The 27917-nt window shown below is 43.2% G+C and overlaps 1 protein-coding gene across 1 annotated transcript in view; it reads right to left on the bottom strand.

The window, feature by feature from the left end:
- The window catches only part of msnb (moesin b), a 74826-nt gene that overhangs the window by 45508 nt on the left and 1401 nt on the right, over positions 1-27917 (bottom strand). Inside the window, exons 4-8 of the mRNA XM_077235701.1 lie at positions 1064-1338; positions 855-938; positions 603-749; positions 398-494; positions 66-229 (exon numbers count right to left, since the gene is read on the bottom strand). Of these exons, the coding sequence (XP_077091816.1) occupies positions 66-229; positions 398-494; positions 603-749; positions 855-938; positions 1064-1338 (767 nt within the window). The remainder of the gene's footprint in view (positions 1-65; positions 230-397; positions 495-602; positions 750-854; positions 939-1063; positions 1339-27917) is intronic.

The following is a 27917-nucleotide window of genomic DNA, read 5'->3' as shown; positions in this document are numbered from 1 at the left end:
ATAAAAAATAGCATTGTATATGTTCTGTCTGTGCTGTAAGATATGTTTGTTATTAATGTTCTCACCTTTCTTGTTGTCTCTTGTTCTTCTCTTCTCTGGCCTGTGCTTTCATCTGCTGCACCTCAATAGTGTCTGGTTTGCGTCGTCTCATGTAAAGATCATGGTTTCCCATGCACAAAGCCAGGATACGCTTGTTAATGCGCAGACGAGGTGCATAGAACACAAAGTCCTGTGGTTGGAGCAGAGGACATGTCATAACATTTCAGACAGGAGTAATACAACTGTAATACAACAGGTGTAAGACAACTGAAATCCTCCACATCTCCAAAAATGAATGAATGAAAGAATAAATAATTGAAGAAATAAATTTGGGATTAAGTTTATTATTTTAAGTTACCGGTGACTTTTTGTCTATGGGCTTAATGACAAATTTCTTGTCATTGAAAGAAATATTCCGTATCTCACTCCAAGGAAATCCAATCTTAGGTGTCAGCCTGTTAAAAAAAAACAGCGATATTGCATGACATAGTCCATTGCAAAGAATGTACAACAAAACACTTAAACTTGAAACAAGAGTTAAAAATGAAATATAGATGGTATACTTGTCTGAACGTTCATATATGTTGAGTCCCAAAGCATCAACACCCAACCACAACTCCGATCCTTTTTTGTTTTTGATGCTGAAATAGTTCACTCCATACATCTCCAGATCCTGGGAAATCTTCAAGTATTCTATCATTGCATCCTCTCTGTAGAGATAAAGCTGTATTGACTATACTCAAACAACTAGTTTTAGGTTCAGGACATAGTTGTGAAGTTGTTTTAATTTTATAAATAGGTCTTATGGATTGTACCTGATCATGCCCTTGTGTTGTTTATGCCACACCCGAATTCGATCTTCCCACTGCTCTTTAGTCAGTTTATGTTGTTCTAGAACTCTAGAAAAAGGTATTAATATATAAAGCAGCAACTTTCAAAACATAATAAAGTACTATAAAGTGATCTTAGTATTAAAAAAATAGAACAGAGTTGGTGCTGAGCTCTTAAAAGAATAGAGAAACACCTTTGTGGCAGCAATTTGTCTCTGCACAAATATCCAGAGATGTGATATTCTTTATTGAAGTCACTGTATTTCATTTGCACAGCATATGAGGCCAGTAGAACAGCAGTCTCAGGTGGACAGTAGATATCATCATTCAAGATTCCCTCTTTCACCTGGAGGAAGAACAAGCGCTGTGTAGCTTCCTGAATCAGCTCTTCAGCCACGTCCTCAGGGTAGAACTTTGCTCGAAATTTAATCAGCAATGGATTTTCTTTTCTGACATCTTGAGCTGTCACCTAACATATAAACACAAATGTTTTTGTTAGATGTTTTTCGATATGTTCTTTAAATGCTTATATTAAATAGTTCGTTCCAGTCCTTGATTCTGATTGGTCAATATTTGAGTTTTTTTTATTCATGATAAAACACGACTGGTTCTATGTATCACTACACAACACTCCTAGCAACCACTCTTAGCAACTTAAACACGTTCTCATTAATATTGTTCATTGAAGTTTATAGAGTCGAGTATTGTGAGAGATCAAGTAAGCGAGTGTACCTACATTTTCCTTCAGCTCAGTCCTATATTCGTAATAAAAAATCAGTTTGAATGTCCACAGCGATATCTTGTCCTTTTAACAGTTAATGGGTTTTCCTGTGCCCTGACACGCTAGTCATTTGTCAGTTGCGTCTTGCTTCTCCGAGTTCACAAGATTCAGTCCTTTCAATATAAAAGTATTCTCTACTGACAGACTCTCTCATAAATTATATTCTTATATTTGTATTGGGTGGTAACTGTTTTATAATGGCAATAAGGTACTCGAGGCTAGTTCTGTATTGTGAATAAGTCGTAGCTGAAGGGGTTGCAAGGGGTCCCTTCTGCAGTGACTTTACAATAGAGCACAGCCTTGAGTACCTTATTGCTTACTCAAGTGGTATTAAACTGATGGCAAATCAGTATCAGAAGGAGTTTTTTGGCCAAATCTGCTCACACAGAGATAATCTGACCTAGTCAAAAGTTTTCCATAATCAAAGAAATAGAAATACAATTACAGAATAACGTGAACAGAGAATAGTAGTGTAATATACTGTACATAAATAATTAAGAGTTGCTATTTACAGGTATGCACAAAGAACGTCTAGGTTACTAATGTAACTGCCGTCCCCTGATGGAGGGAACGGAGAGGTTACTACGGACTGACAAATTGGGATCTCGCCAGAGAGCCCAATGCATAATTCCGACGTAACGTCAAACGTGACTGACAAGGAACAAAGTTTTTTGCACATGAAATTTGCACTGTCAAGAGACCTTAGTTGGGAATGTTAAATACAAAAATTCTGTCATGAAATTCTAGATGGCGCAGGCTGATAGGTCCTTAATTCAATTTGTATAGCACAGCTAATAGCACATAGCACAGCTAATTGTTTGCTGTGGCATCAACAGCCAATGAGCTTGCTGTTCAAACATTCAAATTCTTTACATTGTTTGCTGTCAACGATCTGCAGCACATTTTCAGAAAGCGTCTTAAGTTCAACATCTAATATAAGTGAACAGTCTTTCTTATACAATATGCATTTTTGTGTAGTTTGCTTTTTCAGTTCCTAATAAAGTTCCATACAAGAAGTTCAAAATTATGTGTCATGTAACAGTCCTGTTTAATGCTTAGAGTGATTTACTAAGCATATTAGCAGCTAGTGAACATACAGTATTGTGTTCATGCAGCAACAGCAAGCAGACAATGTAGCTGCCGTAAGGATACAAAGACAAGGCATTGCGAAATAGGCTTTCGTCTCACAATTCAGATGGAGCTATCTGTTATGTTCTGTGATTTATGTTCATGGACTGCAATACTGAACCAGTCCGCTAGGGGCGGAGAGACAGAATTGTATGTGGTGTTAAAAGTAAGAAGGAAGGAGAGTGAAGTAAAGTTTGGAAATGTTGTAAACAACTCGTCCTGTCTCCTTGCTGATTTTCTTTTCATTACAAGTCTAAACGTTACAAATTTTGGCAACAAGGATGTCTGCATCCGTACCCATGCCTGCATGTTTTCTTCCGACGGTAGGAGAGCCTGCTATACCGTTTTCTACATGGAAGAAAATTTTCCAAAACTACTTACTTGTCATCGGAGCGCGAGGTGACGCATGACCTGATGCTAGACTTCGTGCAGTTCTTTTACATTGTCTCGGTACGGAGGGCCAGAGACTTTTCTATACGCTGCCAAACGGGGGTACAACTTATGATGAGGCCATGGTGGCACTTGATGCTCATTTCACACCAAAAGTGAACGTTGTCGCTGCTCGACATAAATTCCGACAACGCGCACAGCACACAGATGAAACCGTAAGTCAATATATAGCGGAGTTACGTCATCTGGCGGTGGATTGTCAGTTCGGAGGAATGGAGGACGAAATGCTAAGGGACCAACTGATTGAACGGGTTTTTCTGGCCGCGGTGAGAGACAGATTGTTACTTGAGCCCGAACTTACATTGGAACGCGCTTCTGCGTTAGCGTTGCAAGTCGAATCGGCAGTACAAAATGCTACACTTCTTTCAACTACTGGTTCATCTCCTGCCCAGGTTCAAGCCATCTCGAGGACAAAGGCCAGTTTCAAAAGAGGTAAACAAAAGTATGAAAAAATGCCAGTACAAACTGGTAAGCCACAGACTTCAAATAAAAGACGCTGTTTTCGCTGTGGATCAAATACTCACTTGGCCAACGCACACACTTGTCCTGCTGCATCGGCCACATGTCATCAGTGTGGAAAGAAAGGACATTTTGCAAAGGTATGTAAATCTGCTGTTGTCAGAGAAGTGGTGGTGCCTGAACTGACTGTACTGTGTGTAAATCAGTCTCATGACAAAATTCGTTGCCAAGTACAGTTGGAAGCACCGCAAGGAAATAAAATACCACTTGAATTGATTGTTGATACAGGATCAAGTGTGTCCATCCTCCCAGAGACCCTGTTCATGAAACATTTAGCAAATTGTGAGCTGAAGGAACCTCAAGTGAGGTTAGTCACATACTCACGTGAACCCTTACCAACCTTAGGCTGTTTCACTGTTCCTGTGTCGCATGATGTTGTTGCAACCACTGCAAATTTATATGTGGTCAAAACGGGCTCACCACTTTTGGGCATGGATTTAATTAAAGCCCTAAACTGTCACATTGTGGGAGAGAGGATTGTCACATTATCGGACCCTGCTGGTTCACCAGTGCTAGAAATATGTAATACAGCAACCAGCTCACCAGGATGTGTCAAAGGATTCGTGCACAAAGTGCAGATTGATGAGTCTGTGAAACCAGTGCAGCACAAACTACGCAGATTACCGTTGAGTGTACGGGAGGAGGTTTCCAAGGAAATTAATCGCTTACTGAGAGACGGAATAATTGAAAAGATTGATGCTTCGCCATGGGTGTCACCAATCGTCGTAACCAGAAAAAAGTCTGGAGAAATTCGTGTGTGTGTGGATTTGAGAGAGCCTAATCGAGCTGTAATTACTGACTGCTACCCACTGCCTCATATGGAGGATCTTTTCACAGAGCTTAGAGGCGCTACGGTGTTCTCCCAAATCGATTTGCAAAGTGCATACCATCAACTTCCTCTTCATGAGGTGAGTCAAAACTTTCATCACACACGATGGGTTATTCAAATTCACAAAGGTTCCTTTCGGGTTGGCTTCGGCGCCCTCCGCCTTTCAGAAAATGATGAAAACTGTACTTGAGGGTTTACCAGGAGTACAGAACTACTTAGATGACCTCATCGTGTATGGCCAAAACAAAGCCACCCATGACTCAAATTTACGGGCAGTGCTGACTCGACTCACAGACATTGGTCTGAAACTTAACATAAAGAAATGCAAATTCAGCCAGAGTAGGATTCGGTATCTAGGCCATGACATCTCAAAAGAGGGACTACATCCTAACCCTGACTCAGTTGAAGCCATTGCAAAGGCACCTGCACCAACTGACCTACCTTCATTACGGTCCTTCTTAGGTCTTACGTCTTGGTTTAGCAAGTTCATCCCGACCTATGCTATGGTAGTAGACCCTCTGCGGGAGATACTCAGATCATCGCAGAATGGGTTTATATGGCCAGAAGCAGCTGAGGTGAGTTTTCGAGGACTAAAGCAGCTGTTAGTCCACAGCCCAGCCTTAGCTTTATTTGACCCCTCCTTACCAACAATTGTGTCCACAGATGCTTCCGATTACGGCATTGGAGGTGTCATCACTCAAATGTACCCAGATCAGACAGAGCGTACAATAGCATTCGCTTCTCGTACATTGACGCCAGCTGAAAGAAAATACAGTACAGTTGAAAAGGAAGCATTAGCGTGTGTCTGGACAGTGGAACGTTGGAGGACTTACCTTTGGGGCAGGAAATTTACACTGAAGACGGACCACCAAGCACTGACCACATTACTGGCCACCAGAGGAATGAACAGAGCAGGAATGAGGATACCGCGCTGGTCAGCCAGACTCCTGTGTTTCAACTACAATCTGGAGTACAGACCAGGTAAAACAAATTGTGTTGCTGATTGTTTGTCACGCTTACCATTACCCGATTCAGATGCTGGTCAGGGAGAGGAATTAGGCCTGGTGGCAGAGCTTTCAAAGGACCTTTCAAGAGCCATTCCTATGAAGGAACTCCTGGAAGCATCCGAATCTTGTCCAGAGTTGTCCAAGCTGCATGCCCAAATCACACAAGGCTGGCCTAGAACACAGAAACAAGTGGATCCAACGATCGGGGCATACTTTCAGATCAGGCATGAACTTGCTGTGGATGATAAGTATATTTTGAGAGGGCAGAGACTAGTTGTGCCAGTTGCTTTGCGCTCTAAATTCATTCACTTAGCACACGAGGGGCACCAGGGAGTGGTACGAACTAAGCAACGGCTAAGAGACTTGTACTGGTGGCCTCGTATGGACTTTGATGTGCATTCAACCATTGCTTTTTGTTCTGCCTGTCAGTCCTGTGACAAAACCGCCCGGACGTGTCCAGCTCCATTGCAGCCAGTGGACCTGCCAGATGGTCCCTTTCAGAAAGTTGCAATAGACATTGTAGGACCTTTTGAGAGAGCCACACAGGACTGTCGGTTTGCTATTACGATGGTGGATTATTATAGTAAGGGGCCGGAGGTTGCATTTACCTCAAATGTTACAACCAACACCGTTACAAAGTTTCTAGCATCTGTGTTTGCGAGAGAAGGTAACCCACTCACCTTAGTCAGCGATAATGGTCCTCAGCTAACTTCTTCTGCATTCGCTGATTTCCTGGCTGAAAGAGGAATAAAACACATTCGCTGCAGTGTTTACTGGCCCCAAGCGAACGGTGCTGTGGAGAGATGGAATCGAGTTTTAAAGAACTGCATCCAAGTAGCTGAAATGCAACAACTTCCATGGAAACAAGCAGTCACAGATTTCCTCTTGAACTACAGAGCTACACCGCACACAACCACAGGCGTATCACCTTTTGAACTGTTAAGAGGGAGGAAGATGCGCACAAAGCTAAACACTCTGTCAACCACAACAGTTCAGGGTGAGAAAGTGACGATGGGCATACGTGACCGTGTACAGCGGGTTCAGCAAAAGATGAAACTGTACACCGATAAGAAACGTGGAGCAAAACCACCACCCTTCAAGTGTGGAGATCGGGTACGTGTAAGAAAACCTATGCATGTACCAAAGGCTGGAAGGAAATTCACTGTTCCAATGGTAGTGAATAAGAAACTGGGACCAAGCACCTATGTCTTGAGTGATGGGAAGAAATGGAACGCGGCTCACTTGTCTCTGGTTCCAGAAAACACTCAAATTGCATTAGAGAATGCTCAGGTTAACCCTGGAACAGAAAATATTGTGCATGAGCCAGTTAAGAGTACACGGGTTAGACAGCCCCCTCTATGGTTAAAAGACTATGCTACAGAGTAAAGGTAAACGAAAAGAAAAGAGTGAATGAAAGAACACTAGTGTTGTAGTACGGAAGTAACTGAAAATAGATGGTGAATGTGTTCATGTATTTATGCATATGTTAGTTAATCGATAGGTTCTAAGATACAGAAGTAAAATGTATGGGTTAAGGGCATAATTCATAAGTGGATGGAAATTGGACTGAATAATCCCACATGTTAAGAGTCTTTCCTAAAAGAAAGAGGGGAATGTTATGTTCTGTGATTTATGTTCATGGACTGCAATACTGAACCAGTCCGCTAGGGGCGGAGAGACAGAATTGTATGTGGTGTTAAAAGTAAGAAGGAAGGAGAGTGAAGTAAAGTTTGGAAATGTTGTAAACAACTCGTCCTGTCTCCTTGTTGATTTTCTTTTCATTACAAGTCTAAACGTTACACTATCGCAATTCTTAGAACTTATGTACAGCAGCAAGAGAAGCATGTATAACAAATTCAGATTGCAACGTTAGCAAATATTTTCAACAGCAACTGATTTCAGCTGCACGTGTGTTAGAGTCATGCTCCGTTATTTATCTATTGTTTCAAATGACTTCCACAAATACAAATAGGAGAATAGAAGGTTTAACATGACGATATCAAATGAAACTAGATCATCATACTATTTGCTCAGGTGTTTTTTTTTCCTCATCTCTATTATCCAGCATTTACATAATGTGTTTTGCAGCAGCAAGAGGTCTGTTGTGTGTAATTGGTCTGAGGATATGCCATCAAGTCATGTCACCTTCACTTATATAACGCTTTTAACAATACTGATTGTTTCAAAGCAGCATTACAGTGATAATAGGAAATTAAAGTAACAGAGATTGTTTTGGCTTTATTGTTTTGATTGATTCACTTCCGTCACAAAGATCATTAGTTATTAACTTAGGGGCCGCTATCACGACACTGTTCTAACAGAAAACTCTTAACGTGATCCGGCCGCTCTTTTGCACAAAACAGTGCCTGGTGGCTCGAGAACGCAAACCATGAAATAGGTTCCAAGGTACAAGCCTTGAAAAATTTTTTGTACAGAATTTTTTTTATCACTTCCGGGGAGCCAAGTGAACCGGAACTATCCCGACAACGTTTTATCTGTACACTTTGTCACAGAGGAGGTTATGTTGGACCCAAACGAAACACTCAAGGCAAAAATCCAGGCAAAGTAGATTTTTTTTTTTTAAAGGATACTTTGCAAGTCAAAAAAATCAAACAAAAGTTCTTCTCAGATAGAGGTATTACTACAGTTGAGATAATGCAAACATTAACAGGAGATAAATAAAATAACTCCACGAGGGGTGAAAAACAAAATCAAATAACTAAGAACAGCTTACTTGGGATAGCTTGGATAACTTGGAAGGACTCAGTGGGACACAGCAGGAGACATAGCCAAGACTCAAAAACCAAGTGAGGAACAAGGGGAAAACACACAGCTAAAATACTCTAGGGGAAACAAGGCACAGGTGACCTGGATAACGCTAAAAAGGACACACAAGCATTTACTGCTACAAATTGATAACAGTCAGATAAGTATAATTTAAACCATGCTAGTGCAATTCCACTAATGCCAACATAGTTTTCTAGTCTATTTAAAAGAATGTTGTGGTCAATGGTTTCAAATGCAGCACTAAGATCAAGTAACACTAATAGAGAGATACAACCACGATCAGACGATAAGAGCAAATCATTTGTGACTCTAATGAGAGCAGTCTCAGTACTATAATACGGTCGAAATCCAGACCGAAAATCCTTTCTGATATCATTTCTTTCAAGAAAGGAACACAATTGTGAGGATACTGCTTTTTCTAATATCTTTGACAGAAAAGGTAGATTTGAGATCGGCCTGTAATTGACTAATTCTGGAGGATCAAGTTGCGTTTTTTTTGACAAGCGGGTTAATCATAGCCAGCTTAAAGGTTTTTGGTACGTATCCTAGAGACAAAGACGAATTAATGATATTATGAAGAGGATCTATGACATCTGGAAGCGTCTTTTTCTGTTTTCTCTTTCAGTTCTTTGAAGGGTGTGTGTGTCCAGTGTTGGACTCTCCTCTGGTGTTGAAGTTTCTTTGTCTACCTTCTTTTGATCTGTTGAAGGATGTAGACCTTAAAGGGATACTTCAGGATTTAGCATTAAGCTTTGCATCAGTAGAAAACCAGTAGTATTTTTGAATTACCGTGCTTCCCCCCCTCATATCCCCCTGATATGAGAGATTTATGTATTTTTAGTCTGGGAAAAATCCTCCGATGACGCAAAAATCATCATTTTGCGTCATCGGAGGATTTTTGGGCCAGAGGCTTAAAACTACAGCCAGTACTAGTAGCTAGTTCCGCATGTTTTCACCAAGCCCATATGGGGCGGGATCTCACTCACAGAAAGTAAAGATAGTGTCAGCCATCTTTCTGTTGAAGCTAAGCTAACAGGCTCTTGCTCTGTGTAGAAAGTTTGTATAGTAGTCTAATCACGATTTACGAGTTTTGAAGTTGAAATAGCAGAAGGGGATTTCGAAGATCTGTTGCGCGAATCTGATGCTCGCGGCTACCTGTACGAGCCGCAATACAGCGACGAACAGTTTCGGGAGATGGAGGAACAAGAGGCGGGCGGAGCAGCTGCTGCAGCAGGGGAGCAAGACCTGACTCGAGCCCGGCCAGACTCCAGCTGGGGCGGACTGGTGGTGTCAGTGCTCTCGCTGTGCGCCTATGGAAACAGATAGAGAGTCCTATTGCTGTCGCGAATTTCAGTGATGTCATTTTCTTCTGGACGAAATTGGAAACGCCAGCCAAAGCCCGCAGGGACAAATGGACGGCTTAGTGTAAAGTGAGTATTTGGTTTGTTTTTCTTTTTTTTACTAAGACGTAATGAACAGAGTTTGGACTTTTGGAGTTTGGACTCTCGGCATTATCACAATGTTCTTCACGCGTAGTCAGCTGAGCTGTTGTTGTTATATTTACTATGCTAGCATACTGTATGTGCAAATAGTTCGCATTGCTAACGTTGTGCTTAACGTTACTGTTTTGTAGAAAATATCGCCGACGCCTAACAGCCTACCGTCACTTTATGGAATGGGTCCTGCAAGGCGAGGGACATAGTAAAGGCAATCGTCTTGTTTTGTCCACCTGTGTTGTCCAGGATATAAGACGGACATATCCAGCCTCCTGACGGGCAATATTGTGAATAAGGAAACAGCTGAAGCTCTGGAAGAGCTTTGAGTGTAAAAGTGTTAATATTCTTTATATTTTTAATTAAAAGTTATAACTCACATTGGTTGTGGTTCTTTTTATAAACCTTTACTGTTACTAGAGTATGTATTAGCCTAGAGAATGTGTGGAATTTTTTTTCGGATACTGCCGCCTGTAACCGGTAGGCGTGGTTAGGGAGCAAAGCAAGTGCATTCTGGGAGTTGTTGTCTTTCAGCCACATGAGTAAAAAATACATTTTCTGCCTTTTCTCACTCTAGAATGCTTCAATTTCAAAAATAATTTCACATTTCTACTATATAAATGATCACTATTAAATACACATTCATCTTCCCAGAGCTGAAGTATCCCTTTAAGTAAAAGCGTTTGAAAGCAGACTTCCTTCTGGCTGTTACTTAAACAAAAATTATTAATGAGCTTCATATATTGTCCGTGATGTAGTCCAGCATAATATGGAAGCCAGGGGTTGCAAGTGTCAACCTCTGGCCCAACCCAACCATCTAAACATTTATTAATCAGTCCATTAAGCTGTGCATTCAGTCTCCATCTCTTAAATCTGATGTTGAAAGATAATTTGTTATTCTGTCTTGTTAAAAGCTTTAAGGTGTTATGTTGATGCTATGGCACAGGGAGATAATCTGATAACCAGTCCATCACAAGGCTAACACACACAGACATACACACATTCACAATCTCACTCACACCTTTGGGCAAATTTGTCACTCAAATTCACTTGTATTGCATGTGTGAGAAACCGGAGAACCCAGAGGAAAACAACATGACAAACTGCAGTGGCCTATATTTCCCTCGGCTCAGTTTGTCATTGTGCCGTTCTTTCTCAGTTCCATGCAACAAAATAACAGTCATCCGCTGCTATAATTGACAATTAGATTGTCACTTTCAGAGATTTTCAATTTTTTTTTTTTAAAATTTGCAATAAGTAGATCCCCATCATTCCCAATCTTTTGGCTAACTCATCCTCACTCTCATCACATGGAAGAGCTGACTCTGCACTCTTCCTATTGCCCTTTCCATAAAATATTGCTGTTTTCATTTCCTGAAATGAAGAAATAAATTTGTAATTTATACATAAATACAACTAAAATAAACACAAATAAATAAATAAATAAATAACTGCAATCACATGGTTGATGCTACTATTTATAAAAAAATCCCAATGGGGAAATACATTACTGCAATTCCACTGGGTTACAGTGTTGCCATATGGAAACATACTTAGTTTCCATATGGTACAGCGTTGCCATATGGCAACACTGATATTTTCTCAATTTACAGTAAACTATGTTAGAAAAAGTTGTTTTGTGAATAAAAATCCTGACAGTGTGCGCACATGCGTGGACATGCGAAAGCCCAATTGCGCCATTCAAAGAAAACATCACGTCACCCTGATGGTGGATGATCTGATACATGACTTAAATGGAGCTGTACTCTTCACAAAACTGGATCTGAATGCTGGATATCATCAGCTTGAACTAAATCCAGATTCCAGGTAAAACATTCATGACTCATGCAGGGCTCTGGAGATACACTCGTTTGAATTTTGGGATTAGTTCAGCTGCCGAGGTGTTTCAAAACACAATTCAACAGGTCCTTCATGGCATCCCAAATGTCAAAAACATGAGTGACGACATCATAGTTTGTCTAGACGCGAGACGAGCACAACGCCTGTCTGCAAGCTGTATTCAAGAGATTTAGAGAGAAAAACCTCACCCTTAACAAAGACAAGTGTGAGTACAGCAAGACGAAACTAGACTTCTTTGGATACGTGTTTTCAGACAAAGGAATTTCTGCAGATCCGAAAAAGATAACAGCAATTAAGAACCTCCCAGCCCCACAGAATGTGTCCGAATTACGCAGTCTGCACGGAATGACAACATACTCTTCACGTTTCATTTAAGATTACGCAACAACCATACAGTCACTGCGTGAACTTAAATCTCAACTAATTCAGAATGCTCCAATGGTATACTTCGATCAAACGAAGAGGTCCATACTTCTTGTTGATGCAAGCCTGGTTGGTCTTGGTGCATCACTAAGTCAGCCAAACACAGACAGTTCTAGTAACAAAGCAATTGCGTATGCCAGTAGAGCGTTCACAGCTGTAGAACAACGCAAACAGAGAGGGATGCTCTAGCAATAATCTGGACCATTGTCTTATTTAGCCGTGACACTTCCAGGCCTTCCGCCTTCTGCCCCAAACGAGCCTCCCAATTGCCACCGACCATGGAACTGCACGATAGACCTTCTATCCAGAGAGCCAGTGCCCAGAGTAAAAGTTTATATGGGAGTGTGATGGGTGGAAGACTGCCTTCAAGACCCCCACTGGGGGTGTTGCATCGATGACATCCTTGTCTATTCCTGGAACCTGACCGACCATCCTCACCATGTCGTGCTTGTGATGGCCAAGCTGAGAGAATACCATCTATACCTGAAGCTGGAGAAATGCTCGTTCCATCAGAGCTCCATCCAGTTCCTTGGTCACCCCAGAAGTTATCAAGATGGACGAGGGGAAGGTAGAGGCAGTCAAGCCATAGCCCACTCTGACAACCATTAAAGAACTCCAACGCTTCCTGGGTTGTATTTCTATTGCTGTTAAATTCATAACTACAGCACTCTTACCACTCCATTGATATCACTCCTCAAGTCCATTCTCAAGTCTCTGTCCAGGTCCACAGAAACCACCCAGGAAGCAACTCAAGGAAGGTTTCTCGTCGCCCCTTTCCTTGTGCATCCAGATCCTGATAAGCCGTTCATCATGGTAGTTGATGCCTCAAGGACTGCCATGGGTGCAGTTCTTTCACAGTAGGAGGCGAAACCCTCCTGACTCCATCCATCTTCCTTCTTTTCTAAGAAACTCACCTCGGCAGAGCAAAACCATGATATTGGCAAAAGGGAAATACTGGCAGCCAAACTGGCTCTCGAAGAGTGGCGCCATTGATTGGAGGGAGCCCATCATCCATTTCTAGTGTTTACTGACCATCGCAACCTGGAATACCTTTATGACAGAAAACATCTCAACCCATGACAAGCAAGATGGGCCCTCTTCTCCATGCGATTCACGTTCACCATCTCCTATCATCCAGGAATGAAGCATGTCAAGGTGGATGCCCTTTCCCGTCTCTTCGCCCTATAGGAAAGCCCATATGAACCAGATAACATTCTCCCTCCTGACCTGGTGATTAGTCCCATTCAAAAATCATTGGAAAATAGAATCGTTGAAGCTGTCACCACTGAGCTTGCTCTGCTGGGCTTCCCTGCAACCGTATCTTTGTACCGACCTCCCAAATGATTCCGATCATTTAATCCACACATTCTTCTGTGGGCACTGGCAACCCAGGGAACAATCAATCCCTCTTGCTCCTCCAGTAATGATATTGTTGGCCCCACATAGCAAAAGACATCAGAAGGTTCATTCAAGGATGTCAGGAATAAACCATGGACAAAACTCCTCGCCAGTTACCATCTTGCAAACGTCTCATGCTGCCCGTTCCATGCGGCCCATGGTCACACCTAGGAGTCGTCTTCAGGGAGATCCTGGATTCTGGTGGTGTATGGGTCATCTTGAGTACTTAGTCGTGGGGAGTCTATGGACCCGCGTATACATCATGGCTTGCTCAGGACGACATTATAGTTCTGGCCCTCACTGCCAGCTTCCATTAAAAAGTCATCCCCATTGTCGAGTTGGCCAAAGCATTAGGGTTATCCGCCCTTTGGAGCGGTAATGTTATGGTTACACCAGGCTCTCTTTTCTTTATTAAAATCCACATACACACAGCCATCCTTCTCACCCAAATACTAATCACCTACACACTTTCCTCATCACTACCACAATCAGAGGACTACAAGAGCATACTTCACCCGTCAGTTGGCATCTGGCTTCGTCTTGGACACAGACTCACTTACCCCAAAGACATAACTGAGAAATTCTGCTATTTACTCCAGTGATCTCAACTGAATCCAACATCTTTATCCAACGATCTCTTGCATATTTCTAGGGTTGACCTCGAACAGTCGAAGATTCGATGCATCGATAGGAGGAGCCTGATTCGACTACCAATCTCACAGTCGAATCTTCGCAGAGGTTATAAGGTTGCTCAATGTCTGATTTCATATAGAACTACTGGTTTTCTGTCAATACTTTAATATAGGAGCCTATTATGATAATGCTGTAAATACAAATGTACAAAGGAAGAAGCTTTAAATAAATATTTTTAACGTGCATGAATAAATCCTAACACCCCGTGACAGATTTAAGTTTCACCATCTATAAGTGACCGATAGAGGAGCGTTTTTTTTTGGCGGCAGGGATTTAAATCTTTAAAAATGTCTGGGATAAGAAAATCTAAAGAGTGGATGCAGACCATCAGAAAGGATATTTTCCCAGACTGGATTTAGCATCAGGAAAACCATGATCGCACTTCTGCAGGCTAACGTTAACAAGTTGGTTTTCCTCTGGACATTCTAAAACGCTTAACGTGAAAAAAGCTTTTAAAACGCTAGGGCACTTTTACATGGCTTAATTAATGTATAGTAGGCTACCTCATTAAGAAACCATACAATGTCCAGATAAGCAGATGAACCCAGAATATGAACGCAACGTGTTCCTCCTATTGAAAGTCACGTAAAGTGCTTTCTTTATAATACCGGTTTTCAATGGGAGGAAAATTAGCGTTTAATTAAACGCGTTGCGTTCATATTCTGGGCTCATCTGCTTTTCTGTAGGCTATACAGTATGCTTTATTAATAAGGTGTGTATAGAATTTGATCTTTTAATATAACTGTCTTAGGACATTAAGCCGTTAAACGTTTTTCATGTTAAGCGTTTTAGAATGTATTTTATCCGTGCACACAATTTGAAAAGACTCAAACGGACACAGAGACACAGACAGAGTGAAAGACTACATTTTTTTCTCTCTCAATCAGGTAGGGTACGAGTGATTTCAAAAAATTTCAGCCGGTTCTAATTTGATTTTTGGATGCTGTGAACATGTTTAGATAAACTGTCACTCGAGTTCAGCATTTATTGTTGTTTCTGCAGTTAAAAAGACAAGGTTGACCATTCTTGCTATACTTTCAATATTTTAATAATATCTTTATTTTTTTTTAATATATTGATCACTCAGGGTAATCTAATTTAACTATTTGTGGCTTGTGTTTTGAATATATGTTCCCCTGCACTTTAGGCACTTTGCACACATTTGTTCTGCATCTTGTGACTTGATTCAGACTTATTTCATTTTTTTTTTTTTAGAAAGGCATATTCTGTTCTAATTTAATTCTGTAAATTAATTGTTGATTATTTTTCGGTGCATAGATGTTGCGATCTGTAGGTACTTAGACCCTGCTCGCACAGGCAATTTAGCCGATTTAATTTGATTTGCATGTGAAATGCAAATCCTGTCTGTGTAATGGTGAGTCAGAGGTGTTTAGATCCATTTGCAGTAATTTATTCACACATGAAATAAAGCAGAGAAAAGCAGACATGAACTGAAACAGGCTCAGATAAAGGGACAATCCAGTACTCGAGACGAAAGACAGGCAAGGGTCAAGGCCGGCAGCAAAGGTTCACAGAGTCCAGGGTCCAGGCAAAGATCTAAGGAACAGATAATAACGGGAGACGGGGAGAGACGCTTGGTAATGTCTGCGGGGCAAAACAAGACTTCGCAAACTAACAATGAAAGGGATAGTCCAGATAAAGGGGAGATAATGATGAACAGGTGACGAGAGGATGATCAGATAAACCAGGCAGGGATGGAGATTGATAATGATCAGAGAGAGAGATGGGAAGTGCAGTTCTAAAATTCCGGGGAGGTGGAGCGGATGAGACCAGAGGGAGGCGTAATTGAGCGCTCCGTGACAGTCTGCAGTGTGGCCTTTCTGCAGTTATTTATGTTATTTCTTAGTTGTATTGAACCGAAATGTTTTTCTACATTTTTTTCTATATCTTTGTGTGATGCTCTGTACATCGCGGCTTTAAAATGTTAAAGCCCCGCCCCCTCCCCAACCCCACACACATGATTCGACTATTGGTCGACTATAGGGAAGACTTTACGATTCTGATTCGACTATGAAAATCCTTAGTCGGGGGCACCCTTACATATTTCATCAACAATTTCCAATGGCGACTTAAATATTCCCTTGTGTTCTCCTCTCCTCTCCTCTCCTTGTGTTTGGTATCCCCTGACAATAGTACAGAGTAAAAAAAAAAAATCCTCTCACTTTTCCAAAAGGAATCGGTGGTTCTCCTTAAATCTTTAAATTTTACGAATAACATACAAGCCCTTAAGCTATGTTAACTTTTAGTTATATTTTGTTGATTATGCACCTTGTGTCATTTTCTTTTGTCCTTCTCCATCTCTCTCTCTCTCTTTAGTATTTCTGTTTTATTTGCTACTTGGATTGATCGGAATTGTACTTCTCGTCTGTAAGCTCCGTAGCCTATTGCTTTCTGTTTTGAATCATTATTTACTATCATTCCGTGTTGTTTATATTGCTAATTATATCTTAATCATCACCACACATTAATCTGACATTGCTAGCTTCTATATAAATCATTATCACTAGCACAACACGCTAGTAATTTTGCTAGCCTGCAATACAAACGTCCCGGGTTACGTATGTAACCCTAGTTCCCCGAAGGGACGGACGCTGCGTGAAATCGCAGTGGGAACGCCCTCAGCGTGACGCGTCTGAAGCATGAATGAAATCAGTCAATGGAGAGAATGAGCGTACGGCGAGTGACGTCATCGACCAGGAAGCTATAAATATCCCCTGAGTACACAATACGCCAGCTTAAAAGTTACTGAAGCAGCGACCCAAGGGGATGCCGAGAGTATGGCAGGACACGCAGCGTCCGTCCCTTCGGGGAACTAGGGTTACATACGTAACCCGGGACGTTCCCCTTCAGGGACTACCGCTGCGTGAAATCGCAGTGGGAACGCAATACCCACATCCCCATACGACCAAATCCCCGTCGTGTGTCATTAGGAGACACAAACCGACGAGAGAACCTGAGCCCCGGGAGTGGAGCTAAGATCGAGGGAATAAAATCTAACGAAAGTGTGCGGTGAGGACCAGCCTGCCGCATCACAAACGTCCTGAAGAGAAGCTCCTGAAAGAAGAGCTGTAGAAGCAGCCATACTCCGGGTGGAATGAGCCCTTACAGCCAAAGGTGAAGGCTAATGGGCCGAACCATAAGCAAGTGGGATGGCCTCGACCACCCACTTGCTCATACTTTTTCTAGATGCAGGACACCCTTTCTTAGGTGACCCAAACAGACGAACAGTTGTTCCGATCTCCTCCACAGGGCAGCTCTGTGGACGTAAGTGTAGCGCGACTCGACTACGCCACCCTGTTTATCAGGGAAATATTAATCCTAAAGATTTAATGTTTTACACAAAAGACAAACAGGAACGTGATTGTCAAAGGAGGCCAGAGACGTGGATACTAAATATACAAAAGTTTTATTTTAATACTCACAACCATTTAAAACAAGGACATTAAGAAAGAACTGGTTCATCAGCAGTCACCACAAAAGAGACCAAAAGGAGGCCGAGGCTTAACGGCAGATACACAAATCTCAGTGCGCACAAGCTTCTATATCACTCTCAACCCCCGTGCACAAGCATCAACACACACTGCAATCCAGTCCAGCACAGCACTCTGTGACGAGCCCACCACCGCACGTAAGGCCTACTAATGGCCTGCCCTGAAGCCTCGGCTCCTGTAACGAGAGTAAAAATTACTACGGGTCTCAACTCACAAGACACTTACTCCAAACATGCACACATAATAAACATTTAGACAAGTAAACAAAAAAACATTTACAACAAAATGAGAATCAAGGTTTGATGTCACCACTGGGTTTCTATTAACCTCCCCGACCTTCTACCAGCACATTTGAGGGAAATCAGACTGCAAAACACAACACAATTCTGCAAAAACACTGACAATGCAAACAATCAGAACACTCCACATGAAAAATGAAACCAATGACAAATGAAGATACACAAAAAAATAAAAATAACAAACACACAACTTGAAAGACTAGTTAGTAAAAAAAACGCCCAGCAATCACAGTGACACGCACTGAAAGACAAGCGTCCCACAAAACACGTAGGCTGTGCACACACACGTTGGGAAGAGTTATTATTATAAATAATCTGAAGGTACAAGCAGCAGCGTCACACAGCGTTGCCCACCAGGCGCGCAGAACATCTATTACTCCTAAAATACAAACATAAACGTATTTGCAATATATAACAGAGTGGGCGCTGCACAAAATGGACGTTTCACGTACCTTTAATTCAGAAACTGACGCCCATCCACGCCACACCGAACAAACACGGGAATGCGAGAGGAACATGCAAAGGGAGAGCAGCCGCCGCCCGGAGCCCACACAGCGAGCTATCCCCACCGCTATAACCCACACAGTTACTACACCACATCACACATCGGGGCGCTAACTAATTAGCCAACGCACACATACGTTACCTCAAAGCATCAGGCGACACGGGACTGCAAGAGAGGCATGAACGGGAGAGCCGGGGCCGCCAACAGCCGCGAATTATCCTGAAGCTATGAACGACACAATCGTTTATACAAGCTTCCGTATCTGTGTTCACTAATGAGCCAAATAGCACCTACCTCAAAGGCGGAAACAGCAACGAAAACAGAGGGGGCGGTCCCCGAGCAATGACGCGACTCAGATGGCAAGCACACGCAAGAGGTGCCTACAATTCCTTTTTATACTGTCCCTCCTGTTTGTGATTGGACCCTCACTACCACCGGCACATCCGTTTAATTATAGAGCCACAATAAGTCCCACTACATAAGCATCAAAACCCAAACTGGGCACAGCAAATTAATGTTCCCTGGTCTGACGTCAGAAAAGGCGGAGGACAGAAAACCTGCAGAACTATAGGTCTAACTGAAACAGTTGGAACCTTAGGAACATAACCTGGTCTCGGAAAGAGAAAGGCCTTAACCAACCAGGAGCAAATTCCAGGCACGAGGGAGCCACCGAAAGTGCTTGAATATCTCCAATTCTTTTTAGAGATGAGATAGCGAGAAGAAGGATAGTCTTTAGAGTAAGAAACTTTTCCGAAACTTCCTCGATGGGCTCGAAAGGAGCAAGGGAGAGACCTTCTAAGATGATGGCCAGATCCCAAGCTGGTACCCTCGTGCGAACTGCAGGCCTCAGCCTCAAGGTGACACGAAGGAAGCGAGACATAAGTGGGTGTTTCCCGAGGGAACCTCCACTTGAAGGGGTGTGGTAAGCAGCTAAGGCCGCCACATACACCTTCAGTGTGGAGTGGGATAACCCTGTGGAGAGACGGTCCTGCAGGAAATCCAGGACTGTACCAACCAGGCAGTTAACTGGGTCCTGCTGGCGCTCTCCACACCAAGAGGTGAAAGTTTCCACCTCGCGGCATATAACTTCCTCGTGGAGGGAGCTCTGGATCGGAGGATGGTCTCAACGACCTCAGCCGAGAGACCAGAATCTATGAGCTGGGCCCCCTCAGAGGCCAAGCCCACAGCCTCCATAGCTCTAGACGGGGGTGAAGGGTCGACCCACTCGCCTGAGAGAGCAGATCTCTCCTGATCGGTATCTCTAGGGGAGAGCCGTTGAGGAGAGACACTAGGTCCGCAAACCATACCCGGGCCGACCAGAACGGGGCTATTAGCAGGAGACTGAGCCCGTCCCGGCGAACCCTGTCCAGAACTCCTGGGAGCAGAGCGATCGGGGGAAAGGCGTACAAGCGTGACCTCGGCCACGGATGTACCATCGCATCCAACCCCAGCGGGGCTGGATGGCTGAGAGAGAACCACAGCGGGCAGTGTGATGTTTCTCGAGAAGCAAATAGATCTACCTCGGCAAGACCGAAATGTTTCCATAGGAGTTCCAGCACCTCGGGGTGAAGACTCCATTCCCCGGGCCTCGGCCCCTGTCTTGACAGGATGTCTGCCCCCTGATTTAAATACCCCGGGAGATAAAAGCTCTCAGAGAAAGAATTTTCCCCTGGGACCATAGAAGGATCTGACGTGCCAGTTTGTAAAGCGGGCGAGAACGCAAACCCCCCTGATGGTTGATATAAGAAACCACCGATGTGTTGTCTGTCTGCACAAGAACATGGTGGCCCCTTAGGTCTGGGAGGAAGTGTTTCAGAGCCTGAAACACCGCCAACATCTCTAGGCAGTTTAAGTGCCACAGACGATGATGGTCCTCCTACAGACCCTGAGCCGGGCGACCATCCATGATCGCCCCCCAACCCGTGAGAGAGGCATCTGTCATTAGCATAACACGACGACAAGGAGCTCCTAACACAGGGCCTTGGGACAGAAACCAAGGATCTTTCCACATGATCAGGGCGTGATGACACCGTCGCAAACTCACGATCATGCGAAGCGGATTTCCCCTCGGGGAGAATCCCTTGGTCCTGAGCCACCACTGTAACAGTCTCATGTGCAAGAGGCCAAGAGGTATCACGTTGGACGCAGCTGCCATGAGACCTAACAGTCTCTGGAACTGTTTTACAGTGGATGACTGGCCTAGCTTGACCTGATCTACTGCAGCGAGAATCAAAGCAATACGAGCAGGTGACAATCGTGCCTGCATCGTCGTTGAATCCCACACTACACCTAGAAAAGTGGTTCTCTGTAATGGAGAAAGAACACTCTTTTTGGCGTTGAGCCTCAGCCCCAGTCACTTGATATGAGCAAGAACGACATCTCGGTGCCGAACCGCCTGTAGTTCCGATTGAGCTAGAATCAAGCAATCGTCTATATAGTACAGAAAGCGGATGCCCTGTAACCTCAGCGGGGCTATAGCAGCATCCGTACACTTCGTGAATGTTCGGGGTAACAGTGCTAGGCCGAACGGAAGAACCCGATATTGGTACGCTTCGCCCCCTAAAGCGAACCTCAGGAACTTCCTGTGTTGAGGGAGGATAGATACATGGAAGTAAACGTCCTTTAGATCTATCATGACAAACCAGTCCTCGGATCTGATTTGAACATCCCCAGTGACAGACACAGCGCCCTGTAACGTACTGGCAGGGAACAGCTGGTCTGGGCACTCCACAACCCTCCTCGGAGGGGGCGAGCGTCCCTCGGGAAATCGCTCGCCGAGTCTCTCTATGCCCTGTATAGGCAGGGTTAGTAGAACAGACCCCTGAGGGCATCGAGAAAGACAGGGCACCGTGTTTTTGTGCGGTGAACTCAAGTTTTTCCCGATGGGGACCACCCTCAGAGTCCTGACGTTCAGCACGTCAGGATTTTTTTTTTTTTTTTTTTCGATGAAGTAGTATCCTAACTCCCTGCTGGGTGGGGGACCCATTCCGCCAGGAACTCTACTAAGGGAACCAGCCTCTCGAGGCTGGCCTCCGGATGAACATCCCGAGTGACAGACACAGCGCCCTGTAACATACTGGCAGGAAACAGCTGGTCTGAGCACTCCACAACCCTCCTTGGAGGGGGCGAGCGTCCCTCGGGAAATCGCTCGCCGAGTCTCTCTACGCCCTGTATAGGCAGGGTTAGTAGAACAGACCCCTGAGGGCATCGAGAAAGACAGGGCACCGTGTTTCTGTGCGGTGAACTCAAGTTTTTCCCGATGGGGACCACCCTCAGAGTCCTGACGTTCAGCCCGTCAGGACTTTTTCGACGCGGCTTTTCTGGCGACAATGACTGTCCTCAGATCAGTCCTGCCCCGAGAAGGCCGCGCTGGAGAGCGCCCCGCCTCGTCCCTCCAGTTTCTCTGCAGGGGGGCACGAGACGTGACACTCCGCTTCTGCTGTGCTCTTTTGGAAGACGAACTCGACGAAAGACTTTGCTCTGGTTGAACATTCTGCGTGACAGGCACAGTGCCCTGTAACGGCACACCGGCAGGGAACGACTGGTCTGAACACACTAGAACCCTCCTTAGAGGCGGCGAGCGTCCCTCAGGAAAGCACTCGCCAGACCCTTCTACGCCCTGTTTCGGCAGGGTTAGTAGGACGGGCCCCTGAGGGCGCCGGGAGAGACAGGGCACCCTTAAGGGAGGTGAACGGAAGTCTCTCTCGGCGGGGACCCCCCTCAGATTTCCTTTGAGCAGGTCGGCCTGAAAAGCCTGCATAAAAGTCATCGTATGCAAACATGCAGCCGCCTGCCGAGCCACCGAGTAAGCCTTCCCCACCAGCACAGAGGTATATATATTTATTTATTTCTTGGTGGAAGAGCCGGTGCTTTAAGTGAAGACGATGAATCAGGAGAGAGATAGCTCGCGAGCGTCTCCTCCGCCTACAGTATCGTCACATAACCAGCAGATTTAGCACCAACAATGTTACCATAAGCATTGGACTGATTTGTGTAAATTCTGCTTGAAACCAGTCTAACCCAGGTCTTTGAAACCTCAGCATGAAGATCTGGGAAGAACGGTAAGCACCGGCTAGAAGGTTGAGGTCGTGCAGACAGAAATCTATCATCTAGATTGCTTTTAATTCTAGAAACCTGTCTATCAGCTGGCCACTCGATACTGTTATTTTTTTTTTTAGCTTTTCAACAGCCCGAGATAATACATCCATCAAACCTTCTTCATTTGCAGTATAATGTGATAAACTAGTTTTCTCTGATGCAAAACTTTCGACATCCAGCTCCTCAGAACTGGAAAATCTCAATTCAACATCATCATGTGCCTCCACCCGGGCAGAAGTAACCGCCGCAGCGCGTGCTTCCAGAGCCGGGTGAGAGGCACTAGATCTCGTCGGAGATAGCTGAGATAGGGCGGAGCCCGTCTCAACGTCGCCAGCGAGATCCATCTGCGAGCCCCAAGACAAGCGCCGCCGCTCTGCCTCAACAGAAGCGGGACCCGAGCCTCGGGGAGCTCGCAGCAAATCACTCTCCTCGAAGAGCGATCGCCGCGAGCGCAGAGTTCTCAAGGGAAAACGCTCGCAATGCTGACAATCGAATCCCTCGAGAGCCGACTGGGCATTGCTGCACTCCCAAACAAGCCACACTTAGCTCGTGTGAATCCCCACCCGTGATGTACCGAGTACAGGGGGGAACACACTTCTTATACTGCTCGCTCATATTGGTTTTTTTATATAAAATATATATAGTGAAAACTCCTGACAAAACAGACAAACACAATCGACAGATTCAGACACACACAGAGCTGCTGAAGTAACTAAAGCTGGCGTATTGTGTACTCAGGGGATATTTATAGCTTCCTGGTCGATGACGTCACTCGCCGTACGCTCATTCTCTCCATTGACTGATTTCATTCATGCTTCAGACGCGTCACGCTGAGGGCGTTCCCACTGCGATTTCACGCAGCGGTAGTCCCTGAAGGGGAACTAGTAACTCTCGCTAGCCTGTTAACGTGCCATCTGTGCCTGTTGTCTTTTTTTTTTCTCGTGTGCTCACGCCATCCGTGCCTGCAGTCTTTATTTATTAATTTTTTCTCTTGTGCCTTTTACAGATCCATCAAATAACTGTGGTAAGTAGGATCAGTCAACAAACACGGTGAGTAATGTCTTCTCCTGTTATTGTCACTTGCACTTCATGTCACATGTATAGTATAGCCTTCTCTGTCAGCAATATAGGATTTACATGTGATAAATGCAGGGAGACAGTCAGGCTGACGGAGAAGATTTCAGAACTAGAGACACGCATCCAAACTTTAATTGAGGATAGTAAGAGTGCAAGGGCTTTAGATACTGCTTTGGATGCGACTAGCTTAGTGAACTCTGTACATTGTTCGGTTCCGGCTGTAGAGCCCATGCAGCAGGGCAACTGGGTGACCGTGAGATGCTGTAGTAGCAGGACATAACACCGCTCTTTCATTCCGATTACAACGTTAAACAGGTTCTCCCCACTCAGTGAAACACCCAATGTGAATCCTGTTGAATATGCCATAGTTATTGGCGATTCTATTACACGGAACGTGAAAATAGAGACACCAGCCACCATGGTCACGTGTTTGCCGGGAACCTGAGCACCTAACATCAAAGCAAGTTTAAAAGTACTGGCTAATGCTAATCATAAATTCTCTAAGATTATTATTCACGTCGGCACCAATGATGTTCGACTTCGGCAGTCAGAGATCACCAAAATTAACGTTAAAGAGGTGTGTGAACTTGCAAGTATGATGTCAGGCACTGTAATTTGCTCTTGCCCCCTTCCTGCTCGCCGGAGTGATGAGATACTTAGTAGACTCTCCTCACTCAATGGCTTGCTGTCTAAGGGGTGTCTGCAAAATGAGGTCAGATAAATCCCATCACATAGAGACTCTTTCACCTAGATATCATCATATAGAGACTGTGTGTGTTCTCCGAATTAAGACATACAAAAAACTCCTAAACTCATTTAAGGGTGAAAATTGAATTGATGTTCTACAAATAAAAAGCAGATATAATACGGATGGACAAATTATAAAGCTCGGGTTGCACTTACTGTTAATGCACAAAAGCACTTATTGTTAATGATTTGATTACAGATTATAACCTAGATGTGCTGTGTTTGACAGAAACCTGGCTAAAACCAGATGATTACATTACTTTAAATGAGTCCACCCTGCAAGATTACTGTTAACATGAGCCTCGTCTGAAAGGCAAAGCGGGAGGTGTTGCTGTAATTTATAGTAATATCTTCAGAATTACTTTGAAGACTAGTTTTAAATATAATTATTTTGAAGTGCTTAATGTAACACTATCTAGTGTAAATGATAAATCACGTTTGAGATTTGTGCTGGCTACTGTATACAGGCCACCAGGGTACCATACAGACTTTATAAAAGAATTTGCTGATTTTCTATCAGAGTTATTACTGGCTGCAGATTGTCCTAATTGTTGGTGATTTTAATATATATGTAGATAGCGAAGACATTCTGAACTCTATTGGAGTTAGACAACACGCGTCAGGACCTACTCATTGTCATAATCATACTCTAGATCTAATATTATCGCATGTAATCAATGTTGATGGCGTTGAAATTCTACAACAGTGCGATGACATCCCAGATCATTATCTTGTCTCGTGTGTATTTCATTTAGCCAAGGCTGCAAAGTTGACTCCGTGTTACAAATATGTTAGACCTATCACTTCTGCCACAAATATTATTAATAATATTCCTGACCAGTTTCATCTCCTCAGCATCCCAGATAGCTTAGAAGAACTAGATATTGCAACAGAAACTTTTGACTCTCTCTTTTCCACCACTTTAGACACAGTTGCTCCTTTGTGCTTAAAGATTAAAGAATATAGTCCAAAGCCGTGGTACACTCAGGTCCTTAAAAGAGCAGCCAGAAAAATGTAGCGCAACTGGAAGAAAACTAAAATACAGGGTTTTTTTTGCATTTCATGGAAAGAGAGCACGATTGTGTACAGAGAGGCCTTAGAAGCTGCTACAGTGGATCTACTTATTTTTCAACCCTATTAGAAGAAAATAAACAAAAACCTAGGTATTTATTTGAAACAGCGGATGAATTAACGAAAAATAAAGTTTTAACCCCAGATGTTTCCAAGCAACACAGCAGTAATGATTTTATGAACTTCTTTACTTACAAGATTGATATCAGGCATAAAATTATAACTATGCAACCGTCTACTACAGTATCGCATCAGGCAGTTCATTTTAGTCTCCCTGAGAAAATTTTTTTATTCATTCATTGCTATATGAGAGGAAGAATTTTCTAAACTCGTTAAATCATCTAAATCGACAACATGTTTTTTAGACCCTATACCGACTAAGCTATTGAAAGAGATGCTTCCAGAGGTCATAGATCCTCTTCTTAATATCATTAACTTACCTTTCTCATTAGGATACATACCAAAAACTTTTAAGCTGGCTATGATTAAACCGCTTGTTAAAAAAACGCAACTTGATCCTACAGAATTAGTCAATTACAAGCCGATCTCGAATTACCTTTTCTGTCAAAGATACTAGAAAAGGCAATATCCTCACAACTATGTTCCTTTTTAGAAAGAAATGGTATCTGCAAGGATTTTCAGTCAGGATTTAGACCGTACCATAGTACTGAGACAGCTCTCATCAGAATCACAAATTATTTGCTCTAATCATCTGATTGTGGTTATATCTCTCTATTAGTGCTACTCGATCTTAGTGCCGCATTTGATACCATTGACCATGACATTCTTTTAAATAGACTTGAAAATTATGTTGGCATTAGTAGAATTGCACTAGCATGGTTTAAATCATACTTATCTGATCGTTATCAGTTTGTAGCAGTAAATGAAGAGTTGTCTTATCGATCAAATGTATAGTATGGAGTACCACAAGGCTCGGTACTAGGACTGTTGCTGTTCACTCTGTACATGCTACCCTTAGGAGATATCATTAGGAAGCATGGCATTAGTTTTCACTGTTATGCTGATGATACTCAGCTCTATATTTCTTCACGCCCTGATGAAACTTACCAATTCACCAAACTAACGAAATTCATAGCTGATATAAAAAAAAACTGGATGACTTGTAATTTCCTACTAGTTAATTCTGAAAAAACAGAGATTCTAATTATTGGACAAAAAACCTTCCTCACGTAATAACCTAGAATACTGTCTAACACGCGATGGCGGCTCTGTCAAGTCTTCGCAGTCGGTTAGGAACCTGGGTGTGCTCTTTGATTCAAATCTTTCATTTGAAAGTCACGTGTCTAGTATCTGTAAAAGCGCTTGCTTCCATCTTAAAAATATATCTAAATTACGTCATATGCTCTCAATGACAAATGCAGAACAATTAGTTCATGCGTTCATGACATCAAGGCTAGATTATTGTAATGCTCTTATGGGTGGTTGCCCTGCATGCTTCATAAACAAACTACAGGTGGTCCAAAATGTAGCAGCTAGAGTTCTTACCAGAACCAGGAAGTATGACCATATTAGCCCGGTTCTGTCAACACAGCATTGGCTCCCTATTAAACATTGTATACATTTTAAAATATTGCTGATTACTTACAAAGCAATAAATGGTTTAGCTCCTCAGTACTTGAGCGAGCTCTTAACGCATTATAGTCCGTCACGTCTATTGCGATCTCAAAATTCCGGCCAGTTTATAAAACCTAGAATATCAAAATCGACTGCTGGCAGTAGATCCTTTTCCTATTTAGCACCTAAACTTTGGAACAGTCTTCCTAAACATTGTCCGGGAAGCAGACACACTCTGTCAGTTTAAATCTAGATTAAAAACACATCTCTTCAACCTAGCATACACAGAACACTATACATTCCTATTATTCAAATCAGTTAATTTATCATTAGGCTGCATAAATTAGGTCAGCCGAAACCGGGAACACTTCCTATAAGATCTGATGTACTCGCTACATTATAAAAAGAATGGCATCTACACTAATTTTAGTCTTTCTGTTTATTCCGAGATTTACTGTAATCAGCTGGAACTGGGCCGTATCCAGATCAGATGCTGAACCTGTGCCTTGAAACGACCAAAACGCATGATGTAATCAGCCGGATGCAGGCCGTATACAGATCAGATGGTGGATCTGCGCCTAGACACGACCACAACGCATTCCTGAAGTGTCAGCAGAGCTTGTGTCAACTAGACTCTCCCCTGTGAAGGCCTCATCGACACCACAGCCATCGGCACTGATCCTCAACAAACTCGTCCTCATACGCTCGGGATGACTTTGATCTTCACAGATGAACTGCATAATATAATGTTCCGATCCAATCTGACTTCTTACCTGTAATGCTGCCTGAATCATTA

Source organism: Siphateles boraxobius, unplaced genomic scaffold (assembly GCF_051911475.1).
Source record: "Siphateles boraxobius isolate OS27281-9 unplaced genomic scaffold, OSU_SipBor_1 2, whole genome shotgun sequence".
Taxonomy (NCBI): Eukaryota; Metazoa; Chordata; class Actinopteri; order Cypriniformes; family Leuciscidae; genus Siphateles; species Siphateles boraxobius.
Note: the sequence above shows the minus strand (reverse complement) of the source record. Positions and strands in the feature narration are given on the sequence as shown.